The 21,034-nt window shown below is 50.3% G+C and overlaps 8 protein-coding genes across 8 annotated transcripts; 4 read left to right on the forward strand and 4 right to left on the reverse strand.

Moving 5' to 3' along the window:
• Positions 1-272: 272 nt before the first annotated feature.
• On the reverse strand, positions 273-1,906 carry CGGC5_v004294 (uncharacterized protein; the record flags this gene model as incomplete). The annotated part of the gene is made up of 2 exons (XM_032024734.1): positions 273-1,687; positions 1,756-1,906. 2 exons carry the CDS (start codon positions 1,904-1,906, stop codon positions 273-275), a joined length of 1,566 nt encoding a protein of 521 aa, XP_031878580.1.
• Positions 1,907-5,258: 3,352 nt separating this feature from the next.
• On the reverse strand, positions 5,259-6,454 carry ADH1 (Alcohol dehydrogenase 1; the record flags this gene model as incomplete). Its single annotated transcript, XM_032024733.1, has 3 exons — positions 5,259-5,294; positions 5,349-6,362; positions 6,425-6,454. 3 exons carry the CDS (start codon positions 6,452-6,454, stop codon positions 5,259-5,261), a joined length of 1,080 nt encoding a protein of 359 aa, XP_031878598.1.
• A 949-nt stretch (positions 6,455-7,403) lies between these two features.
• sog2-1 (Leucine-rich repeat-containing protein sog2) lies at positions 7,404-8,173 on the forward strand (the record flags this gene model as incomplete). Its single annotated transcript, XM_032024732.1, has 4 exons — positions 7,404-7,663; positions 7,729-7,840; positions 7,890-8,105; positions 8,168-8,173. 4 exons carry the CDS (start codon positions 7,404-7,406, stop codon positions 8,171-8,173), a joined length of 594 nt encoding a protein of 197 aa, XP_031878597.1.
• A 1,293-nt stretch (positions 8,174-9,466) lies between these two features.
• mtr-8 (N amino acid transport system protein) lies at positions 9,467-11,391 on the reverse strand (the record flags this gene model as incomplete). The annotated part of the gene is made up of 10 exons (XM_032024731.1): positions 9,467-9,667; positions 9,734-9,842; positions 9,892-9,962; positions 10,016-10,148; positions 10,200-10,335; positions 10,388-10,512; positions 10,571-10,768; positions 10,823-10,952; positions 11,033-11,163; positions 11,228-11,391. 10 exons carry the CDS (start codon positions 11,389-11,391, stop codon positions 9,467-9,469), a joined length of 1,398 nt encoding a protein of 465 aa, XP_031878599.1.
• Positions 11,392-12,209: 818 nt separating this feature from the next.
• On the reverse strand, positions 12,210-12,944 carry CGGC5_v004298 (uncharacterized protein; the record flags this gene model as incomplete). Its single annotated transcript, XM_032024730.1, has 2 exons — positions 12,210-12,688; positions 12,764-12,944. 2 exons carry the CDS (start codon positions 12,942-12,944, stop codon positions 12,210-12,212), a joined length of 660 nt encoding a protein of 219 aa, XP_031878615.1.
• Positions 12,945-13,687: 743 nt separating this feature from the next.
• CGGC5_v004299 (putative transcriptional regulatory protein) lies at positions 13,688-17,285 on the forward strand (the record flags this gene model as incomplete). The annotated part of the gene is made up of 9 exons (XM_066151260.1): positions 13,688-13,768; positions 13,825-13,919; positions 13,998-14,817; positions 14,870-15,499; positions 15,557-16,146; positions 16,206-17,009; positions 17,065-17,125; positions 17,179-17,231; positions 17,279-17,285. The coding sequence occupies 9 exons, from the start codon at positions 13,688-13,690 to the stop codon at positions 17,283-17,285; spliced, it is 3,141 nt and encodes a 1,046-aa protein (XP_066009539.1).
• A 1,533-nt stretch (positions 17,286-18,818) lies between these two features.
• On the forward strand, positions 18,819-19,448 carry yraM-1 (putative isomerase YraM; the record flags this gene model as incomplete). The annotated part of the gene is made up of 2 exons (XM_066151261.1): positions 18,819-19,352; positions 19,419-19,448. The coding sequence occupies 2 exons, from the start codon at positions 18,819-18,821 to the stop codon at positions 19,446-19,448; spliced, it is 564 nt and encodes a 187-aa protein (XP_066009567.1).
• A 933-nt stretch (positions 19,449-20,381) lies between these two features.
• On the forward strand, positions 20,382-20,961 carry CGGC5_v004301 (uncharacterized protein; the record flags this gene model as incomplete). The annotated part of the gene is made up of 2 exons (XM_066151262.1): positions 20,382-20,844; positions 20,894-20,961. 2 exons carry the CDS (start codon positions 20,382-20,384, stop codon positions 20,959-20,961), a joined length of 531 nt encoding a protein of 176 aa, XP_066009506.1.
• Positions 20,962-21,034: the final 73 nt, after the last annotated feature.

The following is a 21,034-nucleotide window of genomic DNA, read 5'->3' on the forward strand; positions in this document are numbered from 1 at the left end:
TAGGTAAACTGCTGGAGATTTCGCGTTGTAACTCGAAAGTTTAAACGGGAAAAGGTTAGCAGGTAGGTTACCTTCGAACCTATCAAGCCCCACGCCTACTCTCAGCCATCGTGTAAGCAAATTTAACGTATTGAAAGTTGGGGTTCGGAGCGTAGAGAGAGACAGTTGTATCAGTCAATGCATGTCCTTCTTGATTGACTAAATGCTATGGTAGGGTATTCTCGAACTATATTATTTCATCTGATTCATAACTCATCCAACACTACTGGCGACTACCTGCTATGTCGCCGTATCCAACCCCATACATCGCCCTTTATCCTATGTCGGACGTGTTGGTTGAATCCATAAGTAATTGCGTTTGCAAACCCAATAAATTGACTTGAGCTCTGGAGGGCGGCCAGAACTCGACTTTGAGATGTGTTGCCAGAGGCCTCCATAAGACGGTTGACGAGGCCGGGAATCCACAACAAAACGTACATGACGGGGTACGCGTTGAGAAGCATCATGCGCTTGATCTCGCGCTCAACCTTTCTCGTCTGTGACCGGATCGGGAAGTCGCTCATCATCGTGGCCGTCACGTTCTCAGCACCGGGCTGCTTGCTGGCGACGTTCTTGAGGCTTGGGTTTTGGGGGAAATCTCTGGCGGAGAAGTCTCTCTTTGGTGGCATGCGCCACTCCAGAGTTGAACTCCTGCTCCTGGATCCCTTGCGCTTGGAGGACAGGTCAGGGAACCCGTACTTGGAAAACCGGGCGGACATGGCTGATGGCCTTCGCATGTCGCGATGGTAGGCAGAGGGCCCTCCGAACTGGCTTTGTTGCAGCTTATCCTCCTGCTCAAGGTATGAGAATCTGGCCTCGGAAGCCTGGCTCAAGTCCATCTCGTTGTCGTCAAAGCGGGATATCCTTGCGGACATTTTTCTCTGTCCCTCCACGTCATCAGCGGTGACAGATGCCCTCGCTGGCTTTGTAATGGGCTCGACCCCTTCGTCTGATTCAAAGGAGACAGTCCGCTCGGTCGGACCAACACCACCGCTGACCTTGTTCGACCACTCCTTCAATTCGTCGTCGTCCGGTGTCGATGTCGTCTTGAACGGTTCCTTGAACGTGGGCTTCGGTCGTTCGAATTGGTCCATTTCTAACTCAGGCGTTGGGATAATCTCGAATCCTTGCTTTTTGCGAATGGAAGAGGTCATGACGTTGCCGACACTAGAGCCAGAGTTGGTTGAATCGTAGAGGGGATCTGATGTGTCGACCATGGAGCGGAAGTGGCGGCCGAGGTACCACCAGACGTAGAGGTAGATGAGTATCGTAGTAAAGATGATGGCGAAGCGCCATCCGTGTGTAAGGGAGTATCGAAGGTCGGGTCGGTTGCGGGAAATCCAACACCAGTTGCCGCTTACGGGTTCCATCTGGCCCATGCCGGTCGCCGTGGCGCTCGTGATAATCGGGACCACCCATACGGAAGCGCAAATGATGAACTTCCTGAATGTCGAAGTATTGGGCATGTACGTCTTCCGTGTAATGGTGAGGAAAGTGACTACGGCTATGGCTAAGATGGAGAAGTCGGAGGCTTGGACAGATAGCTGCCCAATCATGCCGTTCAGCACGCATGCCGCGCCGGGCCTCAGATCTTTGTCTTTGATGAAGATGATTCCTGATACGGTATTGTTGAGAGAGTTGATGAACTCTTTTGGAAAGAGGCTCGAGTCAGCATCTTCCACCAAAGGAAGCCACAACTGGCGATCAATGACTTACCGGCCAACGTCAGGTTGAGGACGAGAGCATGGCGGAAGGAGCGTTGTTGATCGTGGTAGAAAATGAAGGAAATTAACACGCCCGTAGTTGCTAGAAAAGAGAGGATGCTACCCGTGAGGGTAACGGATGCGACTGCCGCATCAAAGGCCATCGTGAACCCGCACGCCGTAGATGTTGGTTAGCATCCACGCGCGACGACTTCGCGGCGGTCTCAAAGTGGGAAATGGGTATCGTCTTGTACGAAAGCCAGTGCGCACGTCTTCCAGGACCGTGGGCTGGGCGATATTGGTTATCCGTTACACGGATGGAGTCACGGGTCAGCGGTGCGAGTCATGAAGTCGTTGCGACGTGGGTCTCCATCCCCTGAAGCTTTTCTATTTATTGAGTGATTGACATACGCGATGCCATCTGAAGTCGAGAACCACCCGACGCGAGTCTAAAATGCCTGTCTTTACCCCAAGGTGCACCTTACAATGTCGGGATGTCTTGCAGGACAAGACGCTCTGGGAAATCGATGCCATTGAAGCACGACATGAGGCTGGTGATACGCCTCAGAGAGTTGCAAAGACAACACGCTGAGGTTGCAAGGGTCAAGGGACAGAGGCGCGCCCATTGTGAACTAAGACAAGGTCCCCCTTAATCAACGCTTGGCGTTTTGAAATGTAGCATCCAGCGTCTGGACCCGCTGCATAACCCGGAAATCGTTAGCTGATGTTCAAAACCGTTAGGCGAAGGCGCAGTTCCACGTGGATTCTTGTGTCAGAAAACGCATTCGGCACCCCGATCTAACCGCAGATGTGCATGTTGAAGGGTTCATCCGTCGTCCCAAGTCTGTGGGCACTCGAGCTGGGCGCGCGTCTGTCGCCAACTTACCAGGCCTTTGGGGTGGGCATCAGAATGGACATCCCTCACTTCGCGAAGTTGAGGTTATTAACCGCATGTTGCATTCGTTGAAGCGGCTTTTTTTCTCCTCATGTCGCATTCAATTCAGAGTCTTCTGATTATTGTTACGCGAGAGGCAACTTCACTGTTGATCTCTGAGTGTCCGAGCTCAATTCGGCGGTTATAATGCCGTCCGTTATCGACTTCGTTATCGCTTGGCTTGGCGGCTGCAAAATTTTTATGATCTGCTCAATAGGAGTCCAGCGTGTATATGAAAACACTAAATGTCGGCGCCGTGCAAGCACAAACCAAGACACCGAGCCGTTATATCCCGCGGACAGCCCTGTTGTCGGTGGATGTCAATATCAAGGTTTGGAGCCGGTGGCACTTCAAACCATGTACCCCTGAAAATACATTGGGTCTCCCTGCTCGCTTATGCTGTCTTGGCCTGATAGGAAGCAGGGTATTCCTATCTCACGGGCAGCTTCCTCTTGTGTTCATGGAGAATGCGAGCAGAATGTTCCACCGGCACAGTCGGATTTTGGAGTCCTTCCGCACCGGCTAGCCCTGTCACGTAATCCAAAGACAGGATCCCATGTGGTTCGGGGGCATCATCCCGCCTCACGGCCAGCCGTTCCTGACGAATTGCAACGGTTCTGGCCTATCGAGGACCAGTCTTCTGACCAATTTCCTCAACTCCGCAAGTTCTCAACCCCACAAGCCGGATGTTGTTCCTTGATTGAAGGCCGGCTGAAGGCTCAGGCCCCCGGTCGTGCACCTGGGCAATTTTTCGTCCCCCTCTTGCTGACCCTCCACACGCGGACGGCATGGGTAAACTGAAACCCAGGCCAACTTACCTCTCCTGGAAAGATTTCGCCACCCTCCCGCACAGGACCTGCTCTGGCGCGGATGTTCTCATATGCCGCAATAACGCAAAGTTCTATTTTGGTCTGAAGCCGACTGAACCGCGCGGGAATCGGAAGGCGAGCGAGCCCGCCCAGCCGAGCTAGACCAACCATCTCGCCAGACGCGGCAACGGTAGGGTTGCAAGCAATATACTTAGCGTGATGCCAAAAGAATTGCCTTCGGTGTCGATATCAGTAATCGGCACGCCAAGAGCGAGACTGTGCCGAGTGAGGCCGACGATGCCTTCAAAGTCCTCGTCTGAAAATCTCGCACCTTTCGCTCTTGGCTCCCCCAGACTTTCTGTCTCAAGTGGTCCATCTCCTGACTGAAAACGGAATGTTGTTTGGCCCCGTTCTGTCTTTCCTCGTGGTTCTGGCCCACGGTTAAAGTTGAGAGAAATTAATCCCCGAGTTTGTTCATTGTTGGCTCCGCTCTGCAGAGGGGCGAAGCGTGGCGGACAAGAAAAGCACAGAGCACATCGCGACGTACGCGAGGATTGTGTCGTGGTGCGCGGAGTTGGACATGAGTCGTGTGAGTGTATGATGTTCAACCACCATGTGTCCGAAACAACGAATGTGCCCTGCTATTACTCCCGACGTGATAATCCGCACGGATAAGTTCGGATTGAAAAAGTTGCCGGCCTGTCGTCTCTGGAACTGGCCCCTGATCGCCAAAATTTCCCCCTTATGGCTGACAATGGGATTCTTCTTCAAGATAAGGCTCCTCCCTGCATCTCGAGGAACATCACGCGTGGCAGTGCGTTCAGAACCTTTAACGTTTCGGAAATTCACACGTCACGGCCGGAAATGTTGCAAGGCAGTTGACGCGTATGATCACGATCGCGGATTGAGCTTAGCGCAGGACCGAGACTTTTTATGAAGCTGCTGTTGGCGTGGCTTGGCGCATCCTTCATCATTACAGAACACTGAAGCGTTCACGGTTTGTGTTCAATCGGAAGAAAAGACTAAAGTATGGAGTCATGGACTCGTTCAACCGAAGTTTCCTGACAGAACTAGGCAGACCCGGATGATGTAACCTTAGCCACGTTATCCCAGCGGCTGCAACCGACTTGCAAGCCATGCAAAATTATTCGCAACCGAGCAGCCCTCAGAAGAATGACATCCTTCCCCAGGCACGACTAATGCTGCGGCTGAGCACTGCTGAAAATGGTTATTGATGCTGAGGTTGGCTATACTCGATGGAACACTGCGATGACGAGTTGCTCACGTTGTCTTATCTGACATGATACCAGAGCTGAACATCTCGAACTCCAGTGGTTTCTCTCGTCCGGTGACTTTCTGTGTGATAATCACGTAATTACGGAGAATTCAATGCCGGTGGATACAATGTCTCAAGTACCAAAGATTCAGCTTAGCTGAGAAAATTTGCCCCGTAGGGCTAGGTTGAACCATGCGTCGACAGCCAAGTTAGTCTGGACTCTTGAACAAGGTTAAACAGACTTGAACGAACTCTTCGTAGTCGTCGTAGATGGTCGGAAGATACGGTTGTTTGAAAATGACTCAATCAAAATGGGTTTGTTTTCTGAAACTCAAATTGATAGGCTTCGACAACGATATCACATGATGCTGTTCTGGCCCAACCACCACTTCCGCTTTGGCAATTTCTTCATATTGATGAAAGTCCGAATCGAGTGTTGAGATCCCAAAAATGACTGTCTACTTAGAGTTACGGGCTGTTCTGGTGCCGAGTTCGGATCAATCATCCAAAGTCAAAACCCATTTTCCTTGCAGCTGAGGAGAAGTAATTAGTATTGATGGCGCGATACGGCTTTGGGAACTTCTTACCTTTCCAGCGGACATTGTCTGCACCAGTCTTTCCACGTCGTTCAGCTTTGCCCTCTGCACCTTTGGAACGACGGCTCGTCGCTTTACGAACTCCAACGCCTCCAGAATATCGGCTCGCGTCCCAACTGAGGAGCTCAGAATCTTCCATCCCTTCGCAATCAGCCAGAGAGGATGGAAGTTTACCAGAGCCTCATGACCCAGGACTGCCACACACATGAGTGTCCCAAACGGCGCAAGTACCTCGAATGCTTGTTGATATGCAGCCAGTGAGGTGGCGGCAACTACGATGGCTTTTGCTCCCTTCCCGCCCGTTACCTTCATCACCTTCTCCCCCAGAGTTCCGGGCTCGGTCACGTCAACATAGTGCTCAGCACCCTGCTCTTTGCAGATTTTGGACTTCTCCTGTCCGGCATCAATTGCAATAACACGGTATCCCATTGCATGAGCATACGCAACAGCTAGGGCACCAACGCCTCCGGCGGCTCCAGAGATTGCGAAATACTGTCCGGGAGTGACGTGGCAGCCCTTGACAGCCTTGTAGGCCGTCACACCAGCACATAGAATCGGCGCAATCTCCTCGTCGGGAAGATCGTCGAAATGTGGCGGCAGTCTGGCTAGATACCGATACGGCACGAGCGAATATTGGGCAAAGGTACCGTCGTAAGTCTTTCCGGAATGCATCGCCTTGACACATCGAGTCTCTCCTTCATTGACAAGATCCGTGCAGGCATCGCAACTTCCACAGATGTCGCGGGTCCAAGCAATGCCAACTCGTTGGCCTACCTCGACTGAGGGGTTGAGAGAGGAGACATTGGAACCAAGAGCAGCAATTTTGCCAACCCCTTCGTGGCCGAGGATGTTTCCGACAGGTCCAAAATGACCCAGAGCCATGGCAAGGTCTGAAGCACAGAGGCCCGTCACGGAGAGCTTGACGAGAACCTCATTTGGACCGGGTACTGGTCGCGGTTCATCGCGTACTGAGAAGGTCGGCGTAGCGTCAGATGCTTGGGTTGACTACGGTGGGTCAGTTGCCATCCTCGACGCAATCCGAGTCTCTGGTCGCGAGATGAACGTACAGTTAGAACGGCGGCTTTGTGCGTCTCCATCTCGATGGTCTTTGGAATCTTCTATGAATAATTGCTTCTATCTGGCGATAATGGACTGTAGTTGGTGAACTAGAAACGAGTTTTGAGTTTGACCTGATGTTCCCCGAATCTATGATGTAGTTCCTCCCTTCCCCGCCAATCCCAAGCGGGGGAAGTTCAGACCATTCGGATACGTATTTCCGCCCGTCGGACAGTCCCGCGCGGCCGAGGTCATGGCGGCGAAGTTTTTTCTCTTTTGAGAATGCTGTTCGCTCGAAGATGAATACTGACATGTCCTCTTTGACTCAATCTTGAAGTTGAGGTACAGTATCTCCATCGACGCGTGTGGCAGATGTGGGTTTCCGAGAGCCGCGGGAATTCGCTAGGCCCGGGTTATGGCGTTATCGCCCCCGACCCAGGGGTCTCGATTCGCTGCACGGAGTGAGACATGCCTGTACAGTTCGGGCTCTCTTTTTCTCTTCTTGGCCTTCGGACTATGTCTCAAAGGAAATGACAACGAGAAATTCATCAATCAGTCTTTTGAAGAACTGGAGTTGTGGGCACATATCGTGGATCAACAGGGGTGCTCCATGTAGGCAGAGCTGTCCGGCTGGAGGTTAATTGTGCATGTGGTTACCACATGAATCCCCCGGAAATTGACACGTTCATATCGTGCCGTGCTGACGGATGCTCAGTAAACGTCCAACCATCATCAACCTGGGTTTCCGCTGGAGGAAAGATCGCGAGAATTCGGCCATAATCGTGACATCATGATCCATGTAAGGAATCTCTTACATAAGCGCTGTCACGAAGATTCGGCCCACGGCGAAACATGAGCACCCGAAGTATCACATGACTGAGTCCAGCGATGGCCCCTGTCTCAGAACAGGCCAACAACATATTTTCTGTACTCATCTAATCCACCAGTCCTCACCGCTGGATCCTTGCGCCAAGGAACCGCATAGTTGCAATGTCCACTCAGAAGTCATCGTTCTCAAATAGGGGCTTCCAAATCCACCAGTCTGTAATTCGGCATCCTGGCGGAGGAGCACACGACCGAATTATACACATAGTCAACCGCGCTCTTAGGGGCGTGCGTTCGGGCGAGCATCCGGCACCTCACGGCGACGCAGCCGGGAAACGGCCAGCACTCACCCTCGATCTTAGCTTCCAGGGGATGCAGCATATTCCCGAAGATGTTGTTGATCTAACCAAGGAGGACCTAGAATGGTTCGTAGAAATTATCGCTTATCTTGAACGAAAAGGTGACAAGCTTACGCCAATGTGCGTGATAGGCTCACGATCTCCCACAATCTTTTGACCTGCCTGCCGACTCGGTTTGGAGCCTGCATGAATCTCCGATATCTGGATATTAGCAACAATGATCTCAATGAGTTCCCATTATCTGTAATGAAACCGTCATGTTCTCCCCAGACTCGTCCTAACGCTGTCGCAGATCTGCCAACTGAAGTCTCTAGAGATCTTAAATGTTGCTCATAATTCACTCGGGAACATCCCTGATCAGATTGTTTTACTTTCATCACTCAAAGCACTCTTTCTTCAGAGCAATCAGATTGGTTCATTGCCACTCAGTATCGGGTTGATGGAGTCATTGCAGCTCATCAAGATCAGTGGAAACCCCATTGAGTATCCCCCGCCGGAGATCCTCAAGGTACCCAACCATGCAGAAGAAGCAGATGCCATTGTCACCGCACGGATCATGAGTTTCTTCAGGTGTGATGCGTACCCTCAGCTCCTCATCCCAACGGGCAATCTCGATCTCATCGATGCCGCGGATGCTGTGGCCAGCTGTCTGCCCCGTTTACAGAGACTCCTCTCAATCGACCGCTTTGCCAGATTGACGCGGCATCAATTTAACACGGTGTCAAATTTGGAACGCCTGGTGTCGCGCAGTGGGCTGCATCTACGAGAAATGCAATTGTACATCCAATTCGCTTCTGAAGGTGATGAAAGTGCCCAGGAGGGTCTGTCGAAAGCTTGTGTGCGGCTTGTAAGATCCATGTCGCGAGTGTGCCTCGAGATCGGGAGCAATTCCGATATGATAGTTGACCAGGCTGGAGTCCAAGACGTTCTGCCTCTTCTGAGCCTCCTGCATAGCACCTGTCGGGACCTGAGGTTTGCGCTTCAAGCATTTACCCCTAATAAGTCTTGCGAGACCGAAGATACAGCCACGAGTATGCCTTTGACTGCTCAACCTGGTATAGCTGCTGCAGATATTCTCTCTGCTGCACAAGAACAGAAGTCGTTGTTGACCCATGGAACCAAACCCAACAGCGATAACCATGATCAGTCGCTGGACTCAGTCGTGCTGTCTCTCTTGGAGGCTTGTAAAGCGTACAAGGATCTTCATGATCAGCTCCGGGGACAGATTTCTGCAAGTTGGCGCAAAGATGACGCGCGAGAGCCTAGGATGTGTCCAGTCAGGTCTTGGAGCCAAGCCTGTGCCTCCTGCTCAAAGACAGAAGAGGCTGCTTCGATTCTCCGGAGCTGTCTACATCTTTACACCCCCAAAGCATACGCTGCGAACGACCCATCGGTTTTCATCGAGTTATCCTCCAGGTTTTTGAACAGCTGGGCAGACCTTGGCAAGGGAATGATGGCATTGAGAAAGGTTTTATATCTTTCGACGGACGTGAGAAAGCAGTTGCAGAATACGCAGACAACTGTGAAGCGGGCCACACAGCTTCTGAGCATTTGGATCGAACAAATCGAAAACAACACAAAGGCGGAAAATTACATTTGAGGCTTCGGGGAGACTTATTTTGATTTTCCACGCAAGCGAGGACGGATGAGACCGTTTTAGAACATGAGCTACTTACGGAGACCGTCATAGACGATAGAGAAAAGGTGATGAGACGGGAATGATGGGAAACATGGATGATTAATGCAGCAGGAATAATTAGAAGATCGGGACCAGTTGTCCCATAAGAATATTGTAGTGCTTGAATGTGAGACCAAAAATACCTTTTGGAATCTCTACACTAATCGGAATACTACGCACCATTTTTCCTCTCAGCATGTGAATGCTGAGCCAACCTCACCGGATCTGTAAGCATCAACGATGCTCTGAATAGTGGTATACGTTCCAGCCACGGTCATGAAAGATGCCAAAACCACCGTGAAGCAATGCAATAGACACAGACCCATCTTTGCTTTACTCAAGGACCGTACTTCCCAGTCCATGTACAGTCCCATAAACGCAGGAATAATAAGCTGTGGCACAAGAAGATGCAAAGTCAGAACTGGACTGTCATCTTGATCACGTGTGGGTGAACTTACACATGTTGGCATGCAGCAGATAGAGCCGATGAGACCAACCAGGTAACTGAAAAATGGCACTGCTTCAGCAATGACGAAGGCAAGTGCACTGATTCCCAAGGTTGATCCACTTGCGATGTCAGTTCCATATGTCCTCATGTAGTCTGCGGGGTACTCACAGCCATGTAGCCCAGTGAACGAAACTCTTGTTCTGCAGATGAACCGAGTTGCGGAGAATGCGAACAAGCAACTAGAAGTTGTCAACGGCTCAACTCTTTCTTAGCAGTGGCAAAGACGACTCACAAACTTGGCGGCCAGATGGACCCACAGCGTGGTAGTCATGATGAAGCCGGGAATGGAAATGCCGTAGGCTATCTTCTCCAACGTTCCGCCTGCGCTCCCCAGTGATGGGCTGGCGACATACTTGCCGCAGTACCTTCGTAGTCTTTAACATCCGTGTCATCTAGAAGGACCTCAAATGACTCACACGTAGACAACGGTCCCAAAAGAGACATAGCATGCGCCCAGGAAAATTTGAGACGAGAAAAGCGATTTGGTGAACGATCTGGGGCTTCTCATTTCTGCAATGACCGGCATAAAGGTAGGTGTCGAGCCATAGCCAACTAGGATATTGTAAGAAAAGATTTCGACCAAGTGTAGTATTGCAGTGCTTACCGAAGAGATTGATGGTGGCAACTACCCCAGGAACAAACGCAGGAGCACCAATGGAGTGAACCTCCATGTCATAAGGACCCTCCTGAGGAGCAGCGGCTGGTCTATCGACCTGAGTAACGCCAACTCTGTAGTTGAACGTCAGAATCCAGCAGGATCTAGGTGATCAAAGAGGTTGAGTCTTACACTACAATGAATACGGCCGTGAATATCGATGCAAACCCAATCCATGCCAGAATCGACAATCTTCCAAGCGTTGGAATACTGGAGATTAGTGCAGTACACGTTGCTGCGACGAGAGTCCAAACGATGTTGCAGACTGGGCGGTTAGAGAGTGTCTTGAATCCTTCAGCCAGGCCAACAAAGCCAGAACCAGAAGCTAGCCTACACCCATGGTCAACTGAAAATGGACCGCATTGGAGTCGGATAGAAGCTTACACCCAAGTCAAAAGAAACAGACCGCCTGCGACTTCGCGAGCCACGGGGCCACCCATTAGGGCAGCGGCATCGGCGATGTTGTGCACACCGGGATACCGCATTCTGAAGGCGTACATGACGTAGGCGTAATCTGCGAGTTGCCCAGATTGTAAGTGACTGCAGAGTGCAGGCGAGGCCCAAGAACATCAAAGAGCATTGCCGAGAACTCACAAGTCGTGAGGGTTCCCCAGCTCACAAGGAGAATAATTCCCGGCCCATATCCCACTGCGCTAAATGCTGACGGAATAGTCAAAACGCCGGTCGCGAAACACAGCTTCATCAAGATGATGACTGTGCGTTTCCTGTGATTATGCCTTAGCAAGATCTCTCCACAGCGAGAAAGTCATGCAATCGTGTTACGCATACCAGCCGAGAGCCCGGTATTGGGCTTGTTGGAAGACCTCACCGACATCTTCAACATCAACGGATCCGGTCTGACTACTGTCGCCAGGAACAGCATTGTTTGGGGTAGTCAAGTCTGGCTTCTCGGACAGATTCGGGCCTGAGCTTGTTTCGTAGGAGGAGGACATTGTGGCGGACGTTTGTCCTGCGAGGATTCTGAGGATTCTGTTGACCGGACAATTTGCAGGCCAAGTAGCGCCGATGAACTAGAGAATTGAGTAGCTCGGTATTCCAGCTCAAATGCGCAATGACTGCACGCTGTCTTACAAGGGATCACGGAAGGGGGCAGAGTGTTTATAGACACCAGAGGTCGGTCAACGACTCCCTATCACAGACTCTTCTTGTCTCCAAATGCCGGGGTTCATGACCAGGGCAAACTACCCCTCAAGCATGCGGAGAACCCTTGAAAGTTGGAGGTGTTGGGACATGCAAAGGACGTAGGTATCTGATATCTACATGTTCCACTAAGCGTGGGCCTAGGACGCGGCATTCCGTGGCTGTTGGCAAAGCATTCCATCTACCCCAAGGCCTGGCTGCAAGGTTATCAACCGGCCATGAATTCATTGGCAAGTGCAAGATAACGCTAGACAGAGGTGAGTGCAGATCTAGTCCTATTTGCGGGGAAGATTGCTTGGATAACCCCATGGAGATAAAGCCCCCAACACCCACAATAGATAGAGCGGGTTCCACCTCGCGGATTCCCGACGCTAGCAGATTTCCGATAGCGATGCCATGCCGTCGAGTGACATCAAGGGTTGGAAGGCTGTCCGGCCTACCGGCGAACGTCCTCAAATAGCCTAACCTGGTGCGATGCATAACCCCGAATGCTGGCTAGTAGCTCTAGCAATATCGGCGGAAGGGTTCGCTAAGAATAATGCAGTTCAGAAATATTTGTAGTGCGTGATGATTGAAATTCCATTGAAAAATCTAGGAATGGGCAAGAAACTCAGTCGGAACTGACGCCTCTGACAACATAACTTCCTCCGTTTATGGTGATCTCTTGATTTGCAGCCCAAATTTGGCTGTCTCTCTCCATGACCTCAACGGCCTGAAAAGCTCGTGGAAGTCTTGAGACATCCCCAGACTCGAAAGAAACCTCCCAGTTTGCGCTAGAAACGTTGCGATCCTCCCGGCGAGCCGAGAATGAGCCGTCGGGGAACTTCTGAATAGCCAAAAACATGCCTCCGACCTTTCCAATAAAAATGTTTCCATCTTCACTCTGAAGAATCCACGACATCTCGCTTGGTGCACTCTTCGATGTGATGTCCCGCCAGACCTCTTCATAGTCCGTCGGCGCACCGCCCTTGTGCGGGCAGGGGGTCGTTCCAATCTCCAAATCGTCTCCGTTGGGTAATTTGTTGAAGTAAGCGTCATCAGGAACGATGAGGTCAAGCGAATCAATGATGTGCGTCCACCGAAAAGTTGCTGAAGAAAGCCGCAGTCAGTTGCTTGCACACGAGGGACAACAAAGAAGAAAGCATGGTGCGAGTGGTGGCATACGGGGAGATTGTTTCAACATGATGCGTTCCCCGGCGCGGCTCCATTGTATGGTTTGATCTTCTCTCGTGACTCGTAAGTCGATGAAGTAGCCGCCGACATTGAGGGCGATTGTGTCGGTATCCTCGTATGCTGGTTCAGGAAGCCAGCGGATGCTGATGCGTTTAACAGCTTGAGAAGGCATGTTTTTGGCTTGGAAGGTTTAGGAACAGCGTGATGTAATATCAAAGACAAACAGGTTGAAAAAATAAAGTCATGGAGAATCAGGTTTGATGAAGCTTTTTCTCCGACTTATGCTCGGAAAATGAGCGCAATGATTAAGTGCACCGGCACCGGACTGCACTCCTTCGATAAACCGGCACCGAGACCCACAAAACGGCACCAACGCATCTTCCCGGGTCAAGTCACTCTGAAGGCTTTCTATTGCTATGTTGGCGCCATAAGGTACGCCGACGAATGACGAAGTATGCTCTGTTCTAGCTCTGTAAATGGAGTTCATCTCATTACAGGGCACATCCATGACACGCCTAACAACTTACGTAAATATTATTCTCTCGTCTTCAAACCTCAGCATTGCCAAGGACAGACGAAAACGCAGCATCGCGAAAGAAGGCAATATGAAATGTTTATTGCAACATTAGACTGACTACGGGTTAGACTTACTCTTCAGGGCTGTCCACCAATTTCGAAAGAGTTACCTGGCTGCTCTATGCTTGGAAGATGGAAGTGGGTGTGTTGGGTCTAAGTCACGTGTGATCTACAGATACTACTCCACGCACTGGCGGGCTGAGTGGTCAATTCTTTCCGACGGGCTCCCAACAGCTTTTGGGAAGCAAACCAGACAATCGCAGCAACCTGGCCCTCTTGTTATACTCGATCGATTGAACCAGTCGACTGGTATGCTGCACCCGAAGAAAGGGACGAGAAATGGATACAGTTGCAAGCCCAAAGTCCAAGAGGCACAAATCCATCCCGGCATGTGCTAGATGTCACAAATCAAAGCAAAAGGTAAAGTCTGTGGAGAACGGCAATAGGGCGCAGTGAGTCTAAGATGTGTATTCCAGTGTGATAGAGGAACGCCAAGATGCTTGCGATGCGTTTCAGCCGGTGTTGAATGTACCGCAATCAATCGACAAAATTCCAGTGAAGTTCCTCGAAGGTTTGTAACATCCTTTGATTCACACATCAGAAGATGTTTCGAGAGAGAAACTTATCGGCTTGCTGACTTGGATGATAGTGCTGTTCAATATCTTGAGCAGAAGCTGGCTGAACTCGAAACCCTTGCTACCACAAGAGAGGATATTACGAATGCGGCGTTGCCAACACAAGACGACTTGAATATCAACGCTGTAGAAAAGGATGTCCTCCAGATCGCTGGCATATCTGTTATGCGTTCTTTGTCAGCAAGTGGCTTCGAATGCAGTGAGAAAATTCAGCATAAGGCGAAGCTCTTTTACGGTTCTGAAAGACCTCCACTCAAAATTCCAATAGGTGGTATCTATCACGAGCTCAGCCCAAGAACGGCCGGGCATGCATATGCATCTCAATTTGTCCACTTCAACGCTCGAAGAATACCTCAGCATGTGGTAAAACGGCTTTTTGAGAATTACAAAATGGACATCCTGCCTAGATTTCCCTGCTTTGAAGAAGATGAAATTGGTAAATATTTCAACTTATTCTACGAGCAGGAACTATCCAAAACCACCAACGAAACCCTGGCAGACATCGCAGATTTTGTAGTTCCTATGGTGCTGGCTATATGCTCACTGACGTCCAGGAATAACAGCTTCGAAAAGGTTGCTGCCCTGAGCGAGGCTCTACAATCCGATGCTTTGCGTCACGCAGAGCGGATTTTGCAGCATGCATCCATCCAGTCATTGCAATGTCTGCTTCTCGTCATTCAACTCGCGCTGTTACTCCCAAATACCGCTAACTTATGGCATTCGACTGGGGAAGCTATGCGGATAGCAGTGTGCCTGGGACTACACCATGAGCCCGATGACCGAATTAGGAGGGACCACAAACTCTGCGAAGAGCGACGCAAGCTTTTTTGGGTTGTAGGTCTAGTATGGCATAAAATTCCGGAACAAATTCTAATATCTGAATCAGGTCTACCAGCTTGATAGGATCGTTTCCATATCTGCGGGATGTCCTGTCGCCCTAAGTGACGAACACATCACAACCCAGCTTCCGTATGGAGGGGGCAGTCCGTTCCATGGTGATACAGACAGCAATCATTCCGGAAACATTCAGAGCGTCACGCAAGAGCGGTTCCTCATGAGAACGCATGCCTGCATCTTACAGTCAGAAATACACGCCACCCAGTTCTTCGATCAATCCCTCCCAGACTACGTCAAGGACCACGCCGACTGGACCAATAAGACCAACGAAGCCGTTCAAAGGCTTGCAAACGAAGCCACGCCTGGATCTTTGACTGATCCGTGGCTAATTTCAGCACCTTATCAATGTCGCGTTCTACTCCATCGGCCATGTTCCAGAAACATTGTGGTGTCTGACGAGTCGTTACTGGCCGTTGTAACTGCAGCGACCAATCTGATTGCTCTGGACATGAATGTCGCTAAAGCAGGGGGGCTCGTGATGGCATTCGAAATAGGCAATCGGGATTTTCAAGCCGGAATGGTTTTGCTTTACGCTCTCCGGAACCACCCTGCAAAGCTGGAGGAAGCTTCGCTTACGGTTACAGCGGAGAGAGCGCTTTCAGATCTTGTGCACCTATTCGTACGTACTTCATGTGTTTGTCTTTCCACTTCCGTGACGGAGCCTAACATGGGCCAGAATCTGCTGTCCTCGAGATGGCCACCATTGGCAGACACTGCTGCATATATCAACGAGCTAGTCGATACGAATCTCCGCAATCCAGTCGGCCACAGTGGTAGCGCTTACGACATGAATGTTCTTGAGGAGCTAGACTGTCTCGTCACCCAACGACGAATCCACAGCATTCGTCATCGCAACGTTGTATTGCCACAGCAGAAGAAATCTGCTGCTGCTGCCACTCAGCCGAAAGATAGTGGTCAGCAGATGGGTGAAGGTCTGTTCGAGGACGAAAACTGGTGGCGGGACTTCATCAACGATGATTTAGTTACGAACGACAGTCTCTTTTCACTGACTTCACCAGATGCGGCACGGAGTTCAGTTTCTATCCTCCCGCACGAGAGAATTCAACATCCGACCGACCCAAGACAAGATCTTTCCAATCTAGAGAAGCAATTAAGATCAATCATCGACGCTCTACCTTCATGTAGCTTTTGTAGAGACCGACGAATCAAGTGTCGTCTCCAATTACCAGCTTGCAAGGAATGCCATCGCACTTCACGTAATTGCGTGATATATGACCCAATCCTTGGAAGCAATGTACCGTTAAAGTATGTCCGAAAAGTATTTCCTTGGATCTTGCCGGATTGCTAATGATTAAGTCTGAAAGGCGCATACACTCTCTCCTGGAACAAATCCGACATAAAGCTTCAACTAGTTCGCCAGCTCCTACAATCCGAACGAATGAAGAACGTGTGAAAAGACGTACAACGGGTGTCCTGCTGCCAGTGAGATCAGGCCCGCAGGAGGAGCTACTATGTGGTGATTCGCAACGCAAGTACAGCGATACGTTTTTCGGGACCTGGAGTGCTTTCGGTTGCCTTCGGCACTTACTTCAGAAGCGCCCATTCACAATTCCTGAGACTCTGAGAACTGCCAACAAGTGGAACTGCCACATCGTTTCGCCAATGAGATCGCCTTGGAACGGCGACATCACTAAGGCGTTAGCTGAAGGTCTTTTTCAACTGTTCAACCGATCTGTGAATGCATTTTTTCCTGTATTGGAATCTTCAACCCTTGACCGCATTCTCACTGGATTCTTTGACTTTTCAAGGTCGCAGCCAAGTACAGACACTGAGTTATTTTATCTGGTGTTGGCAATAGCATCTTCGGTTGGCACAAAGAGCGACCCTAGGCTGGTTGTATGGGCGGAGTCATCATTTGCAAAGGCTATTGAAGTCTTACACACTGACTGCGACCACGGCTCTCCCCCATCAAATGTTCTCCTCTTTGAAAGGACCTTGCTAATTTGCATCTATCTCCTCCTAAATCCACAGGCAGGTGACATTTGGCGACATCTGGGTTTCGCAATCAGACACTATCTGGACCTTTCCCATCGTCCCTCTACGGAGGAGTTAGACGAGGGTCATGGTTGGTTTTGCACTCTAACGAGGACATTGTATTGTCTAGAAAGGTATGCCCCCAAGTATTCCAGCCAACATCTGATAAGACGTCTGATATTGCCTTAGTCAAGTTTCTATCGCCTTCGGACGACCCAGCCTTCTGGCCATCGGCGATGGGCTTCGCAAGGTGAGTACAATGCCGTTCAAGTGCATTCATGATCTCGTCTGACCTTCTTTTAGGAGCTTACCAATCAAACTACTGGCACGATCAGAGAGCAGATTTCCGTATCGTCGTACTTGATTGCGTTTCTAAACATGAAAATTCACAACACTCTTTTAGCAAATGATGCGAACAGCCTAAAAGTGAAAAGAGACGACCTCCAAGGAGCCTGTCAAGAGCATCGTCGGGTCCTAGACGAGTGGTTCGTGCGTTGGAAAGAAAGAATGAACTCCGTTCCAGAGGTGGCAAAAGAGTCCTATGCCGGATTGATTTCTTGGATCGAGTTCAGTTACCACCATGGAATATTCATCATATCCCTCCTGTGGCCCACTGCAGGAGGAGATGCTGCTCGTGTCTGCAACGCTTTGTCCGATGCGGGCTTGCAACTTACGAGGCAACAGCAGTTGTTCGGACAATTATTTTCGGTTGCCCAGGATGACGCACCCATCCTGGTTTTTCCGATTAACTGGGCAATGTCTCACACAGTCTTTCAGGTGGGATTGTCCACCATCGATAGTAACTCCAAGTCATCTACCCAGGAGGAAACGGGCGCTAGGTCAACAGCACTTGAACGCTGTTTATCTCTGGTTTTGCAACTTGAAGCTGACTCAACGAATCTTCTGATGGGGCAGTCCGTCGTACTTCGAGAGTTGATTTCTAATTAGCTTAGGAAAAGAAGCGCAGGTGGCCTTGGATACCATTCTTATCATTTTCAAGAAATCCAGTTGGGCTGGGCTGTAGTAATCATCCAAGCCAGTCGAATGCAAACAAATATCGAATAATGCGACTCAAAAGACCGTCGAACACAAGTTCTGGAAACGTGAATCGTATTCCATGGCCGGAATCCAACGTGATTTCGGCTAAGCCTGGCTGCAACTCTCTTAGAAAAGGCCCAATCTTGACAACGGGGAACTGTCCCCGCTGGCGTATCCACCATCGGAAGGGCACCGTGGGTTTAAGAAAATTCTGCACCGAGCCATCTCTTCTACCAATTATTCACACACATTTCCAGTAATCACTCCGATATGGTGTAGTGGCCAACATGATGCCCTCTCATCTCCGAGAGGCAGGCATAGCCCCGAGTTCGATTCTCGGTTTCGGAACATTTTATAACTTTTTACATCTGAACCTTTTCTATTCAATTCCATAATACGAAGCTACACGGTGCTTCACGCTCTTCTCATTCGCATGAATCGTTGGCCATCCATGCTAATGAGTTGTGCAATATGAATCTTCTTAGACTTTTAGTTCGTCGCAAGTAATCGAATAAGAGAGTTATGAGATACCAGAATCAAGCCACAGCAATTGAAAGGAGACTAGTGAGCTGATCGATTCATCCGAAACGCCTCAGCTAGCCGCATTGCTGTGTAGCGTCCACGCCTCCGTCGTCATTGCAAATGTCTCAAAGCAACCTGGCGTGTCTGGGTGAATGGTCAATACCACCACGGCATTTGCCGGAGGGGCAGCCGTAACCAAAGACTTCCCACACCTTCACGGACACCTGCCAGCCGCGAAGTCTGTTGCAAATACCTCGTTCTCCAAAGTTGACATCAGCGTTTCGAGGAAATTTGCAGTCAATAATCATTCGAGTCCATTAAGCTGGCATACTTGGCCATCGGTCGGTTTCTAATCCACCTCGAAAGCCTGAAACGTTGAAGCAATGGCGACAAAGTCAGTATCGCCTGCTCCCAGTGTTTTCGCAACCTTCGTCCGCGGAGGCACCAGCAAAGCAGTTTTCTTTCACAAGAAGTACATTCCGCCGCCTGGCGCAGCGCGTGACAGATTTCTGGTTCGCATTATGGGCTCGCCAGACCCTGCCCAGATCGACGGCATGGGTGTTGGGCGTGTTGTAACCTCAAAGGTTGCCATCATTCGACTATTCAAGCGACCCGACGCCGACATCGATTACATCTTTGCTCAAATCGGTCTCGGGGAGGCAACAGTCTCGTATGATGCAAACTGCGGCAATATTTCTTCTGGTGTTGGGCCATTCGCGATCAACGAAGGCCTGGTCAAAAGCTCAATATGGTGCGATGGGAAAAGAGTTGTGAAAATTTACAACACGGGGACGGATGCTCTGCTGGTTGCCCATGTTCCTGTTGATCCAGAAACCGGACGTGCTTTGGAGAAGAGAGATTATGCTATCTCCGGCTGTCAAGGCACGGGTGCGCCTATTTTGATGGACTACTCCCAGGTAAGTCTGACCTCCAATTTCGTACGCGGCAGAAATTTAACGCAGGAAGTAGACCGCCTTGCCCAGGAGGATTCTTCCGACTGGCAATGCAATTGATCGCCTTGATTGTACGTTCGGAGCCCTTGACGCCACATTTTGTGAAGTTGGGAACCCAATCGCCTTCGTCACCGCAGGAAGCGTGGGTATTGCAGGGGACGAACCAGTCGACAGTATCGATTCTGATAGAGAGCTTGTGAAACGGGTTCGAGAAATCCGCGGGAGAATTTCCCAGAAGTTGGGTAGGTGCAAGGAGTGGGAGAATATTGATGAACAGTCTCCCATGTTGCCAATGGTAGCTGTGGTGTCTAAGCCGACCTCGTCTGAGGGCCACATTCAGGCACGCCTTTTGCTCGACAATCACTGTCATCCGAGCATGGCAGGCACAGGAGGTGTATGCACAAGTGCTGCCAGTCGTATCAAGGGGTCCGTCGTTAATCAACTTCTAGCCCCCGAGACGCTGATAGAAGATGAGTTCGTCATTCAGCACCCGGCAGGACATCTCCCAATCTCTGTCAAGACTGATGACTGCGAAGGCTACAGTGGTACACCGACTTTTCACAGACTGGGCTTCATGCGCACTGCAAGATACATCTTTCAGGGAAATTTATTCATTCCCTCAGATTTGGAGTAGAGGCTAAAAGCTCTATGCATGTAAAGTGATGATGTGCTTCCGGGGCGTTTTCATAGCTTAAGCGCTTAGGTAAGTTGAAATCACGATGAACAATGGACTCTTGCCAGCATATTTAAATGGGATGTGACACCCGATATTAGTGCAGCACCTTTCTCGTCTTGTGTCACACTCGAAGGAATAGCGCCATCGCCTAAGCTGTAAGTAAGCGCGATCCCTGAACAACGCCTCCGCGTCACTCCGCCTAAATACAGTAGTGCTTACTCGCCAATCTCACCGATATATAGAGAGCGACTGGCCCAAGGTCCTTGATGCATGATTTTGCGAAACTTGATGTCCGAGCATTCCGACACACGCTCATGATGCTGCTGTACCGCACCGCAACGCTGCTCTGGGTTCTCAATGCCCTGGCGCCGGGTGTTTCCGCGTCGCCCCAGAAGCCATGTCCAATCGACAAGCGATCGGCCCAAGAAGTTGTGCAGAAGCTCGGCCTCATTCCGAATGAAGAGAAGGGCTACTATACCCAGACATTCCAGGATCCCGATACGGACAGCGGCAACCGCTCAGTCAGTACAGCGATTTACTACCTTCTGGAGGGGTCCGTTGGACCTTCGATCTGGCACCGCGTTGATGCAGCAGAAGCCTGGCACCATTATGCAGGAGCTCCTCTCACTTTGTCCCTGTCATACGATGATGGGAACCCGGTAAAAGAGATAGTGCTCGGTCCTGACGTCTTCGACAATCAACAGCCCCACTACGTCATTGCAAAGAATCAATGGCAAAGGGCAACGAGTCATGGAAGATGGACTCTTGTGGGAACAACTGGTAAACTCTCCTCTCCGTGTATGAAACATCAAATTCTAATCTAGGGAAGTTGCCCCCGGCTTTGTCCCCAACGGAATTGAACTCGCAGACCCTGATTGGATGCCAAATGGAGCCTGATTTATGTGATGTGTACATTTCATGTTGGAGAAATAACAAAAATTCATCAGTCAACGTGTCAACATTCTTCTGC

The sequence above is a fragment of the Colletotrichum fructicola genome (genome assembly GCF_000319635.2).
Source record: "Colletotrichum fructicola Nara gc5 chromosome Unknown KSG_Nara_v1_contig02, whole genome shotgun sequence".
Lineage (NCBI taxonomy): Eukaryota > Fungi > Ascomycota > Sordariomycetes > Glomerellales > Glomerellaceae > Colletotrichum > Colletotrichum fructicola.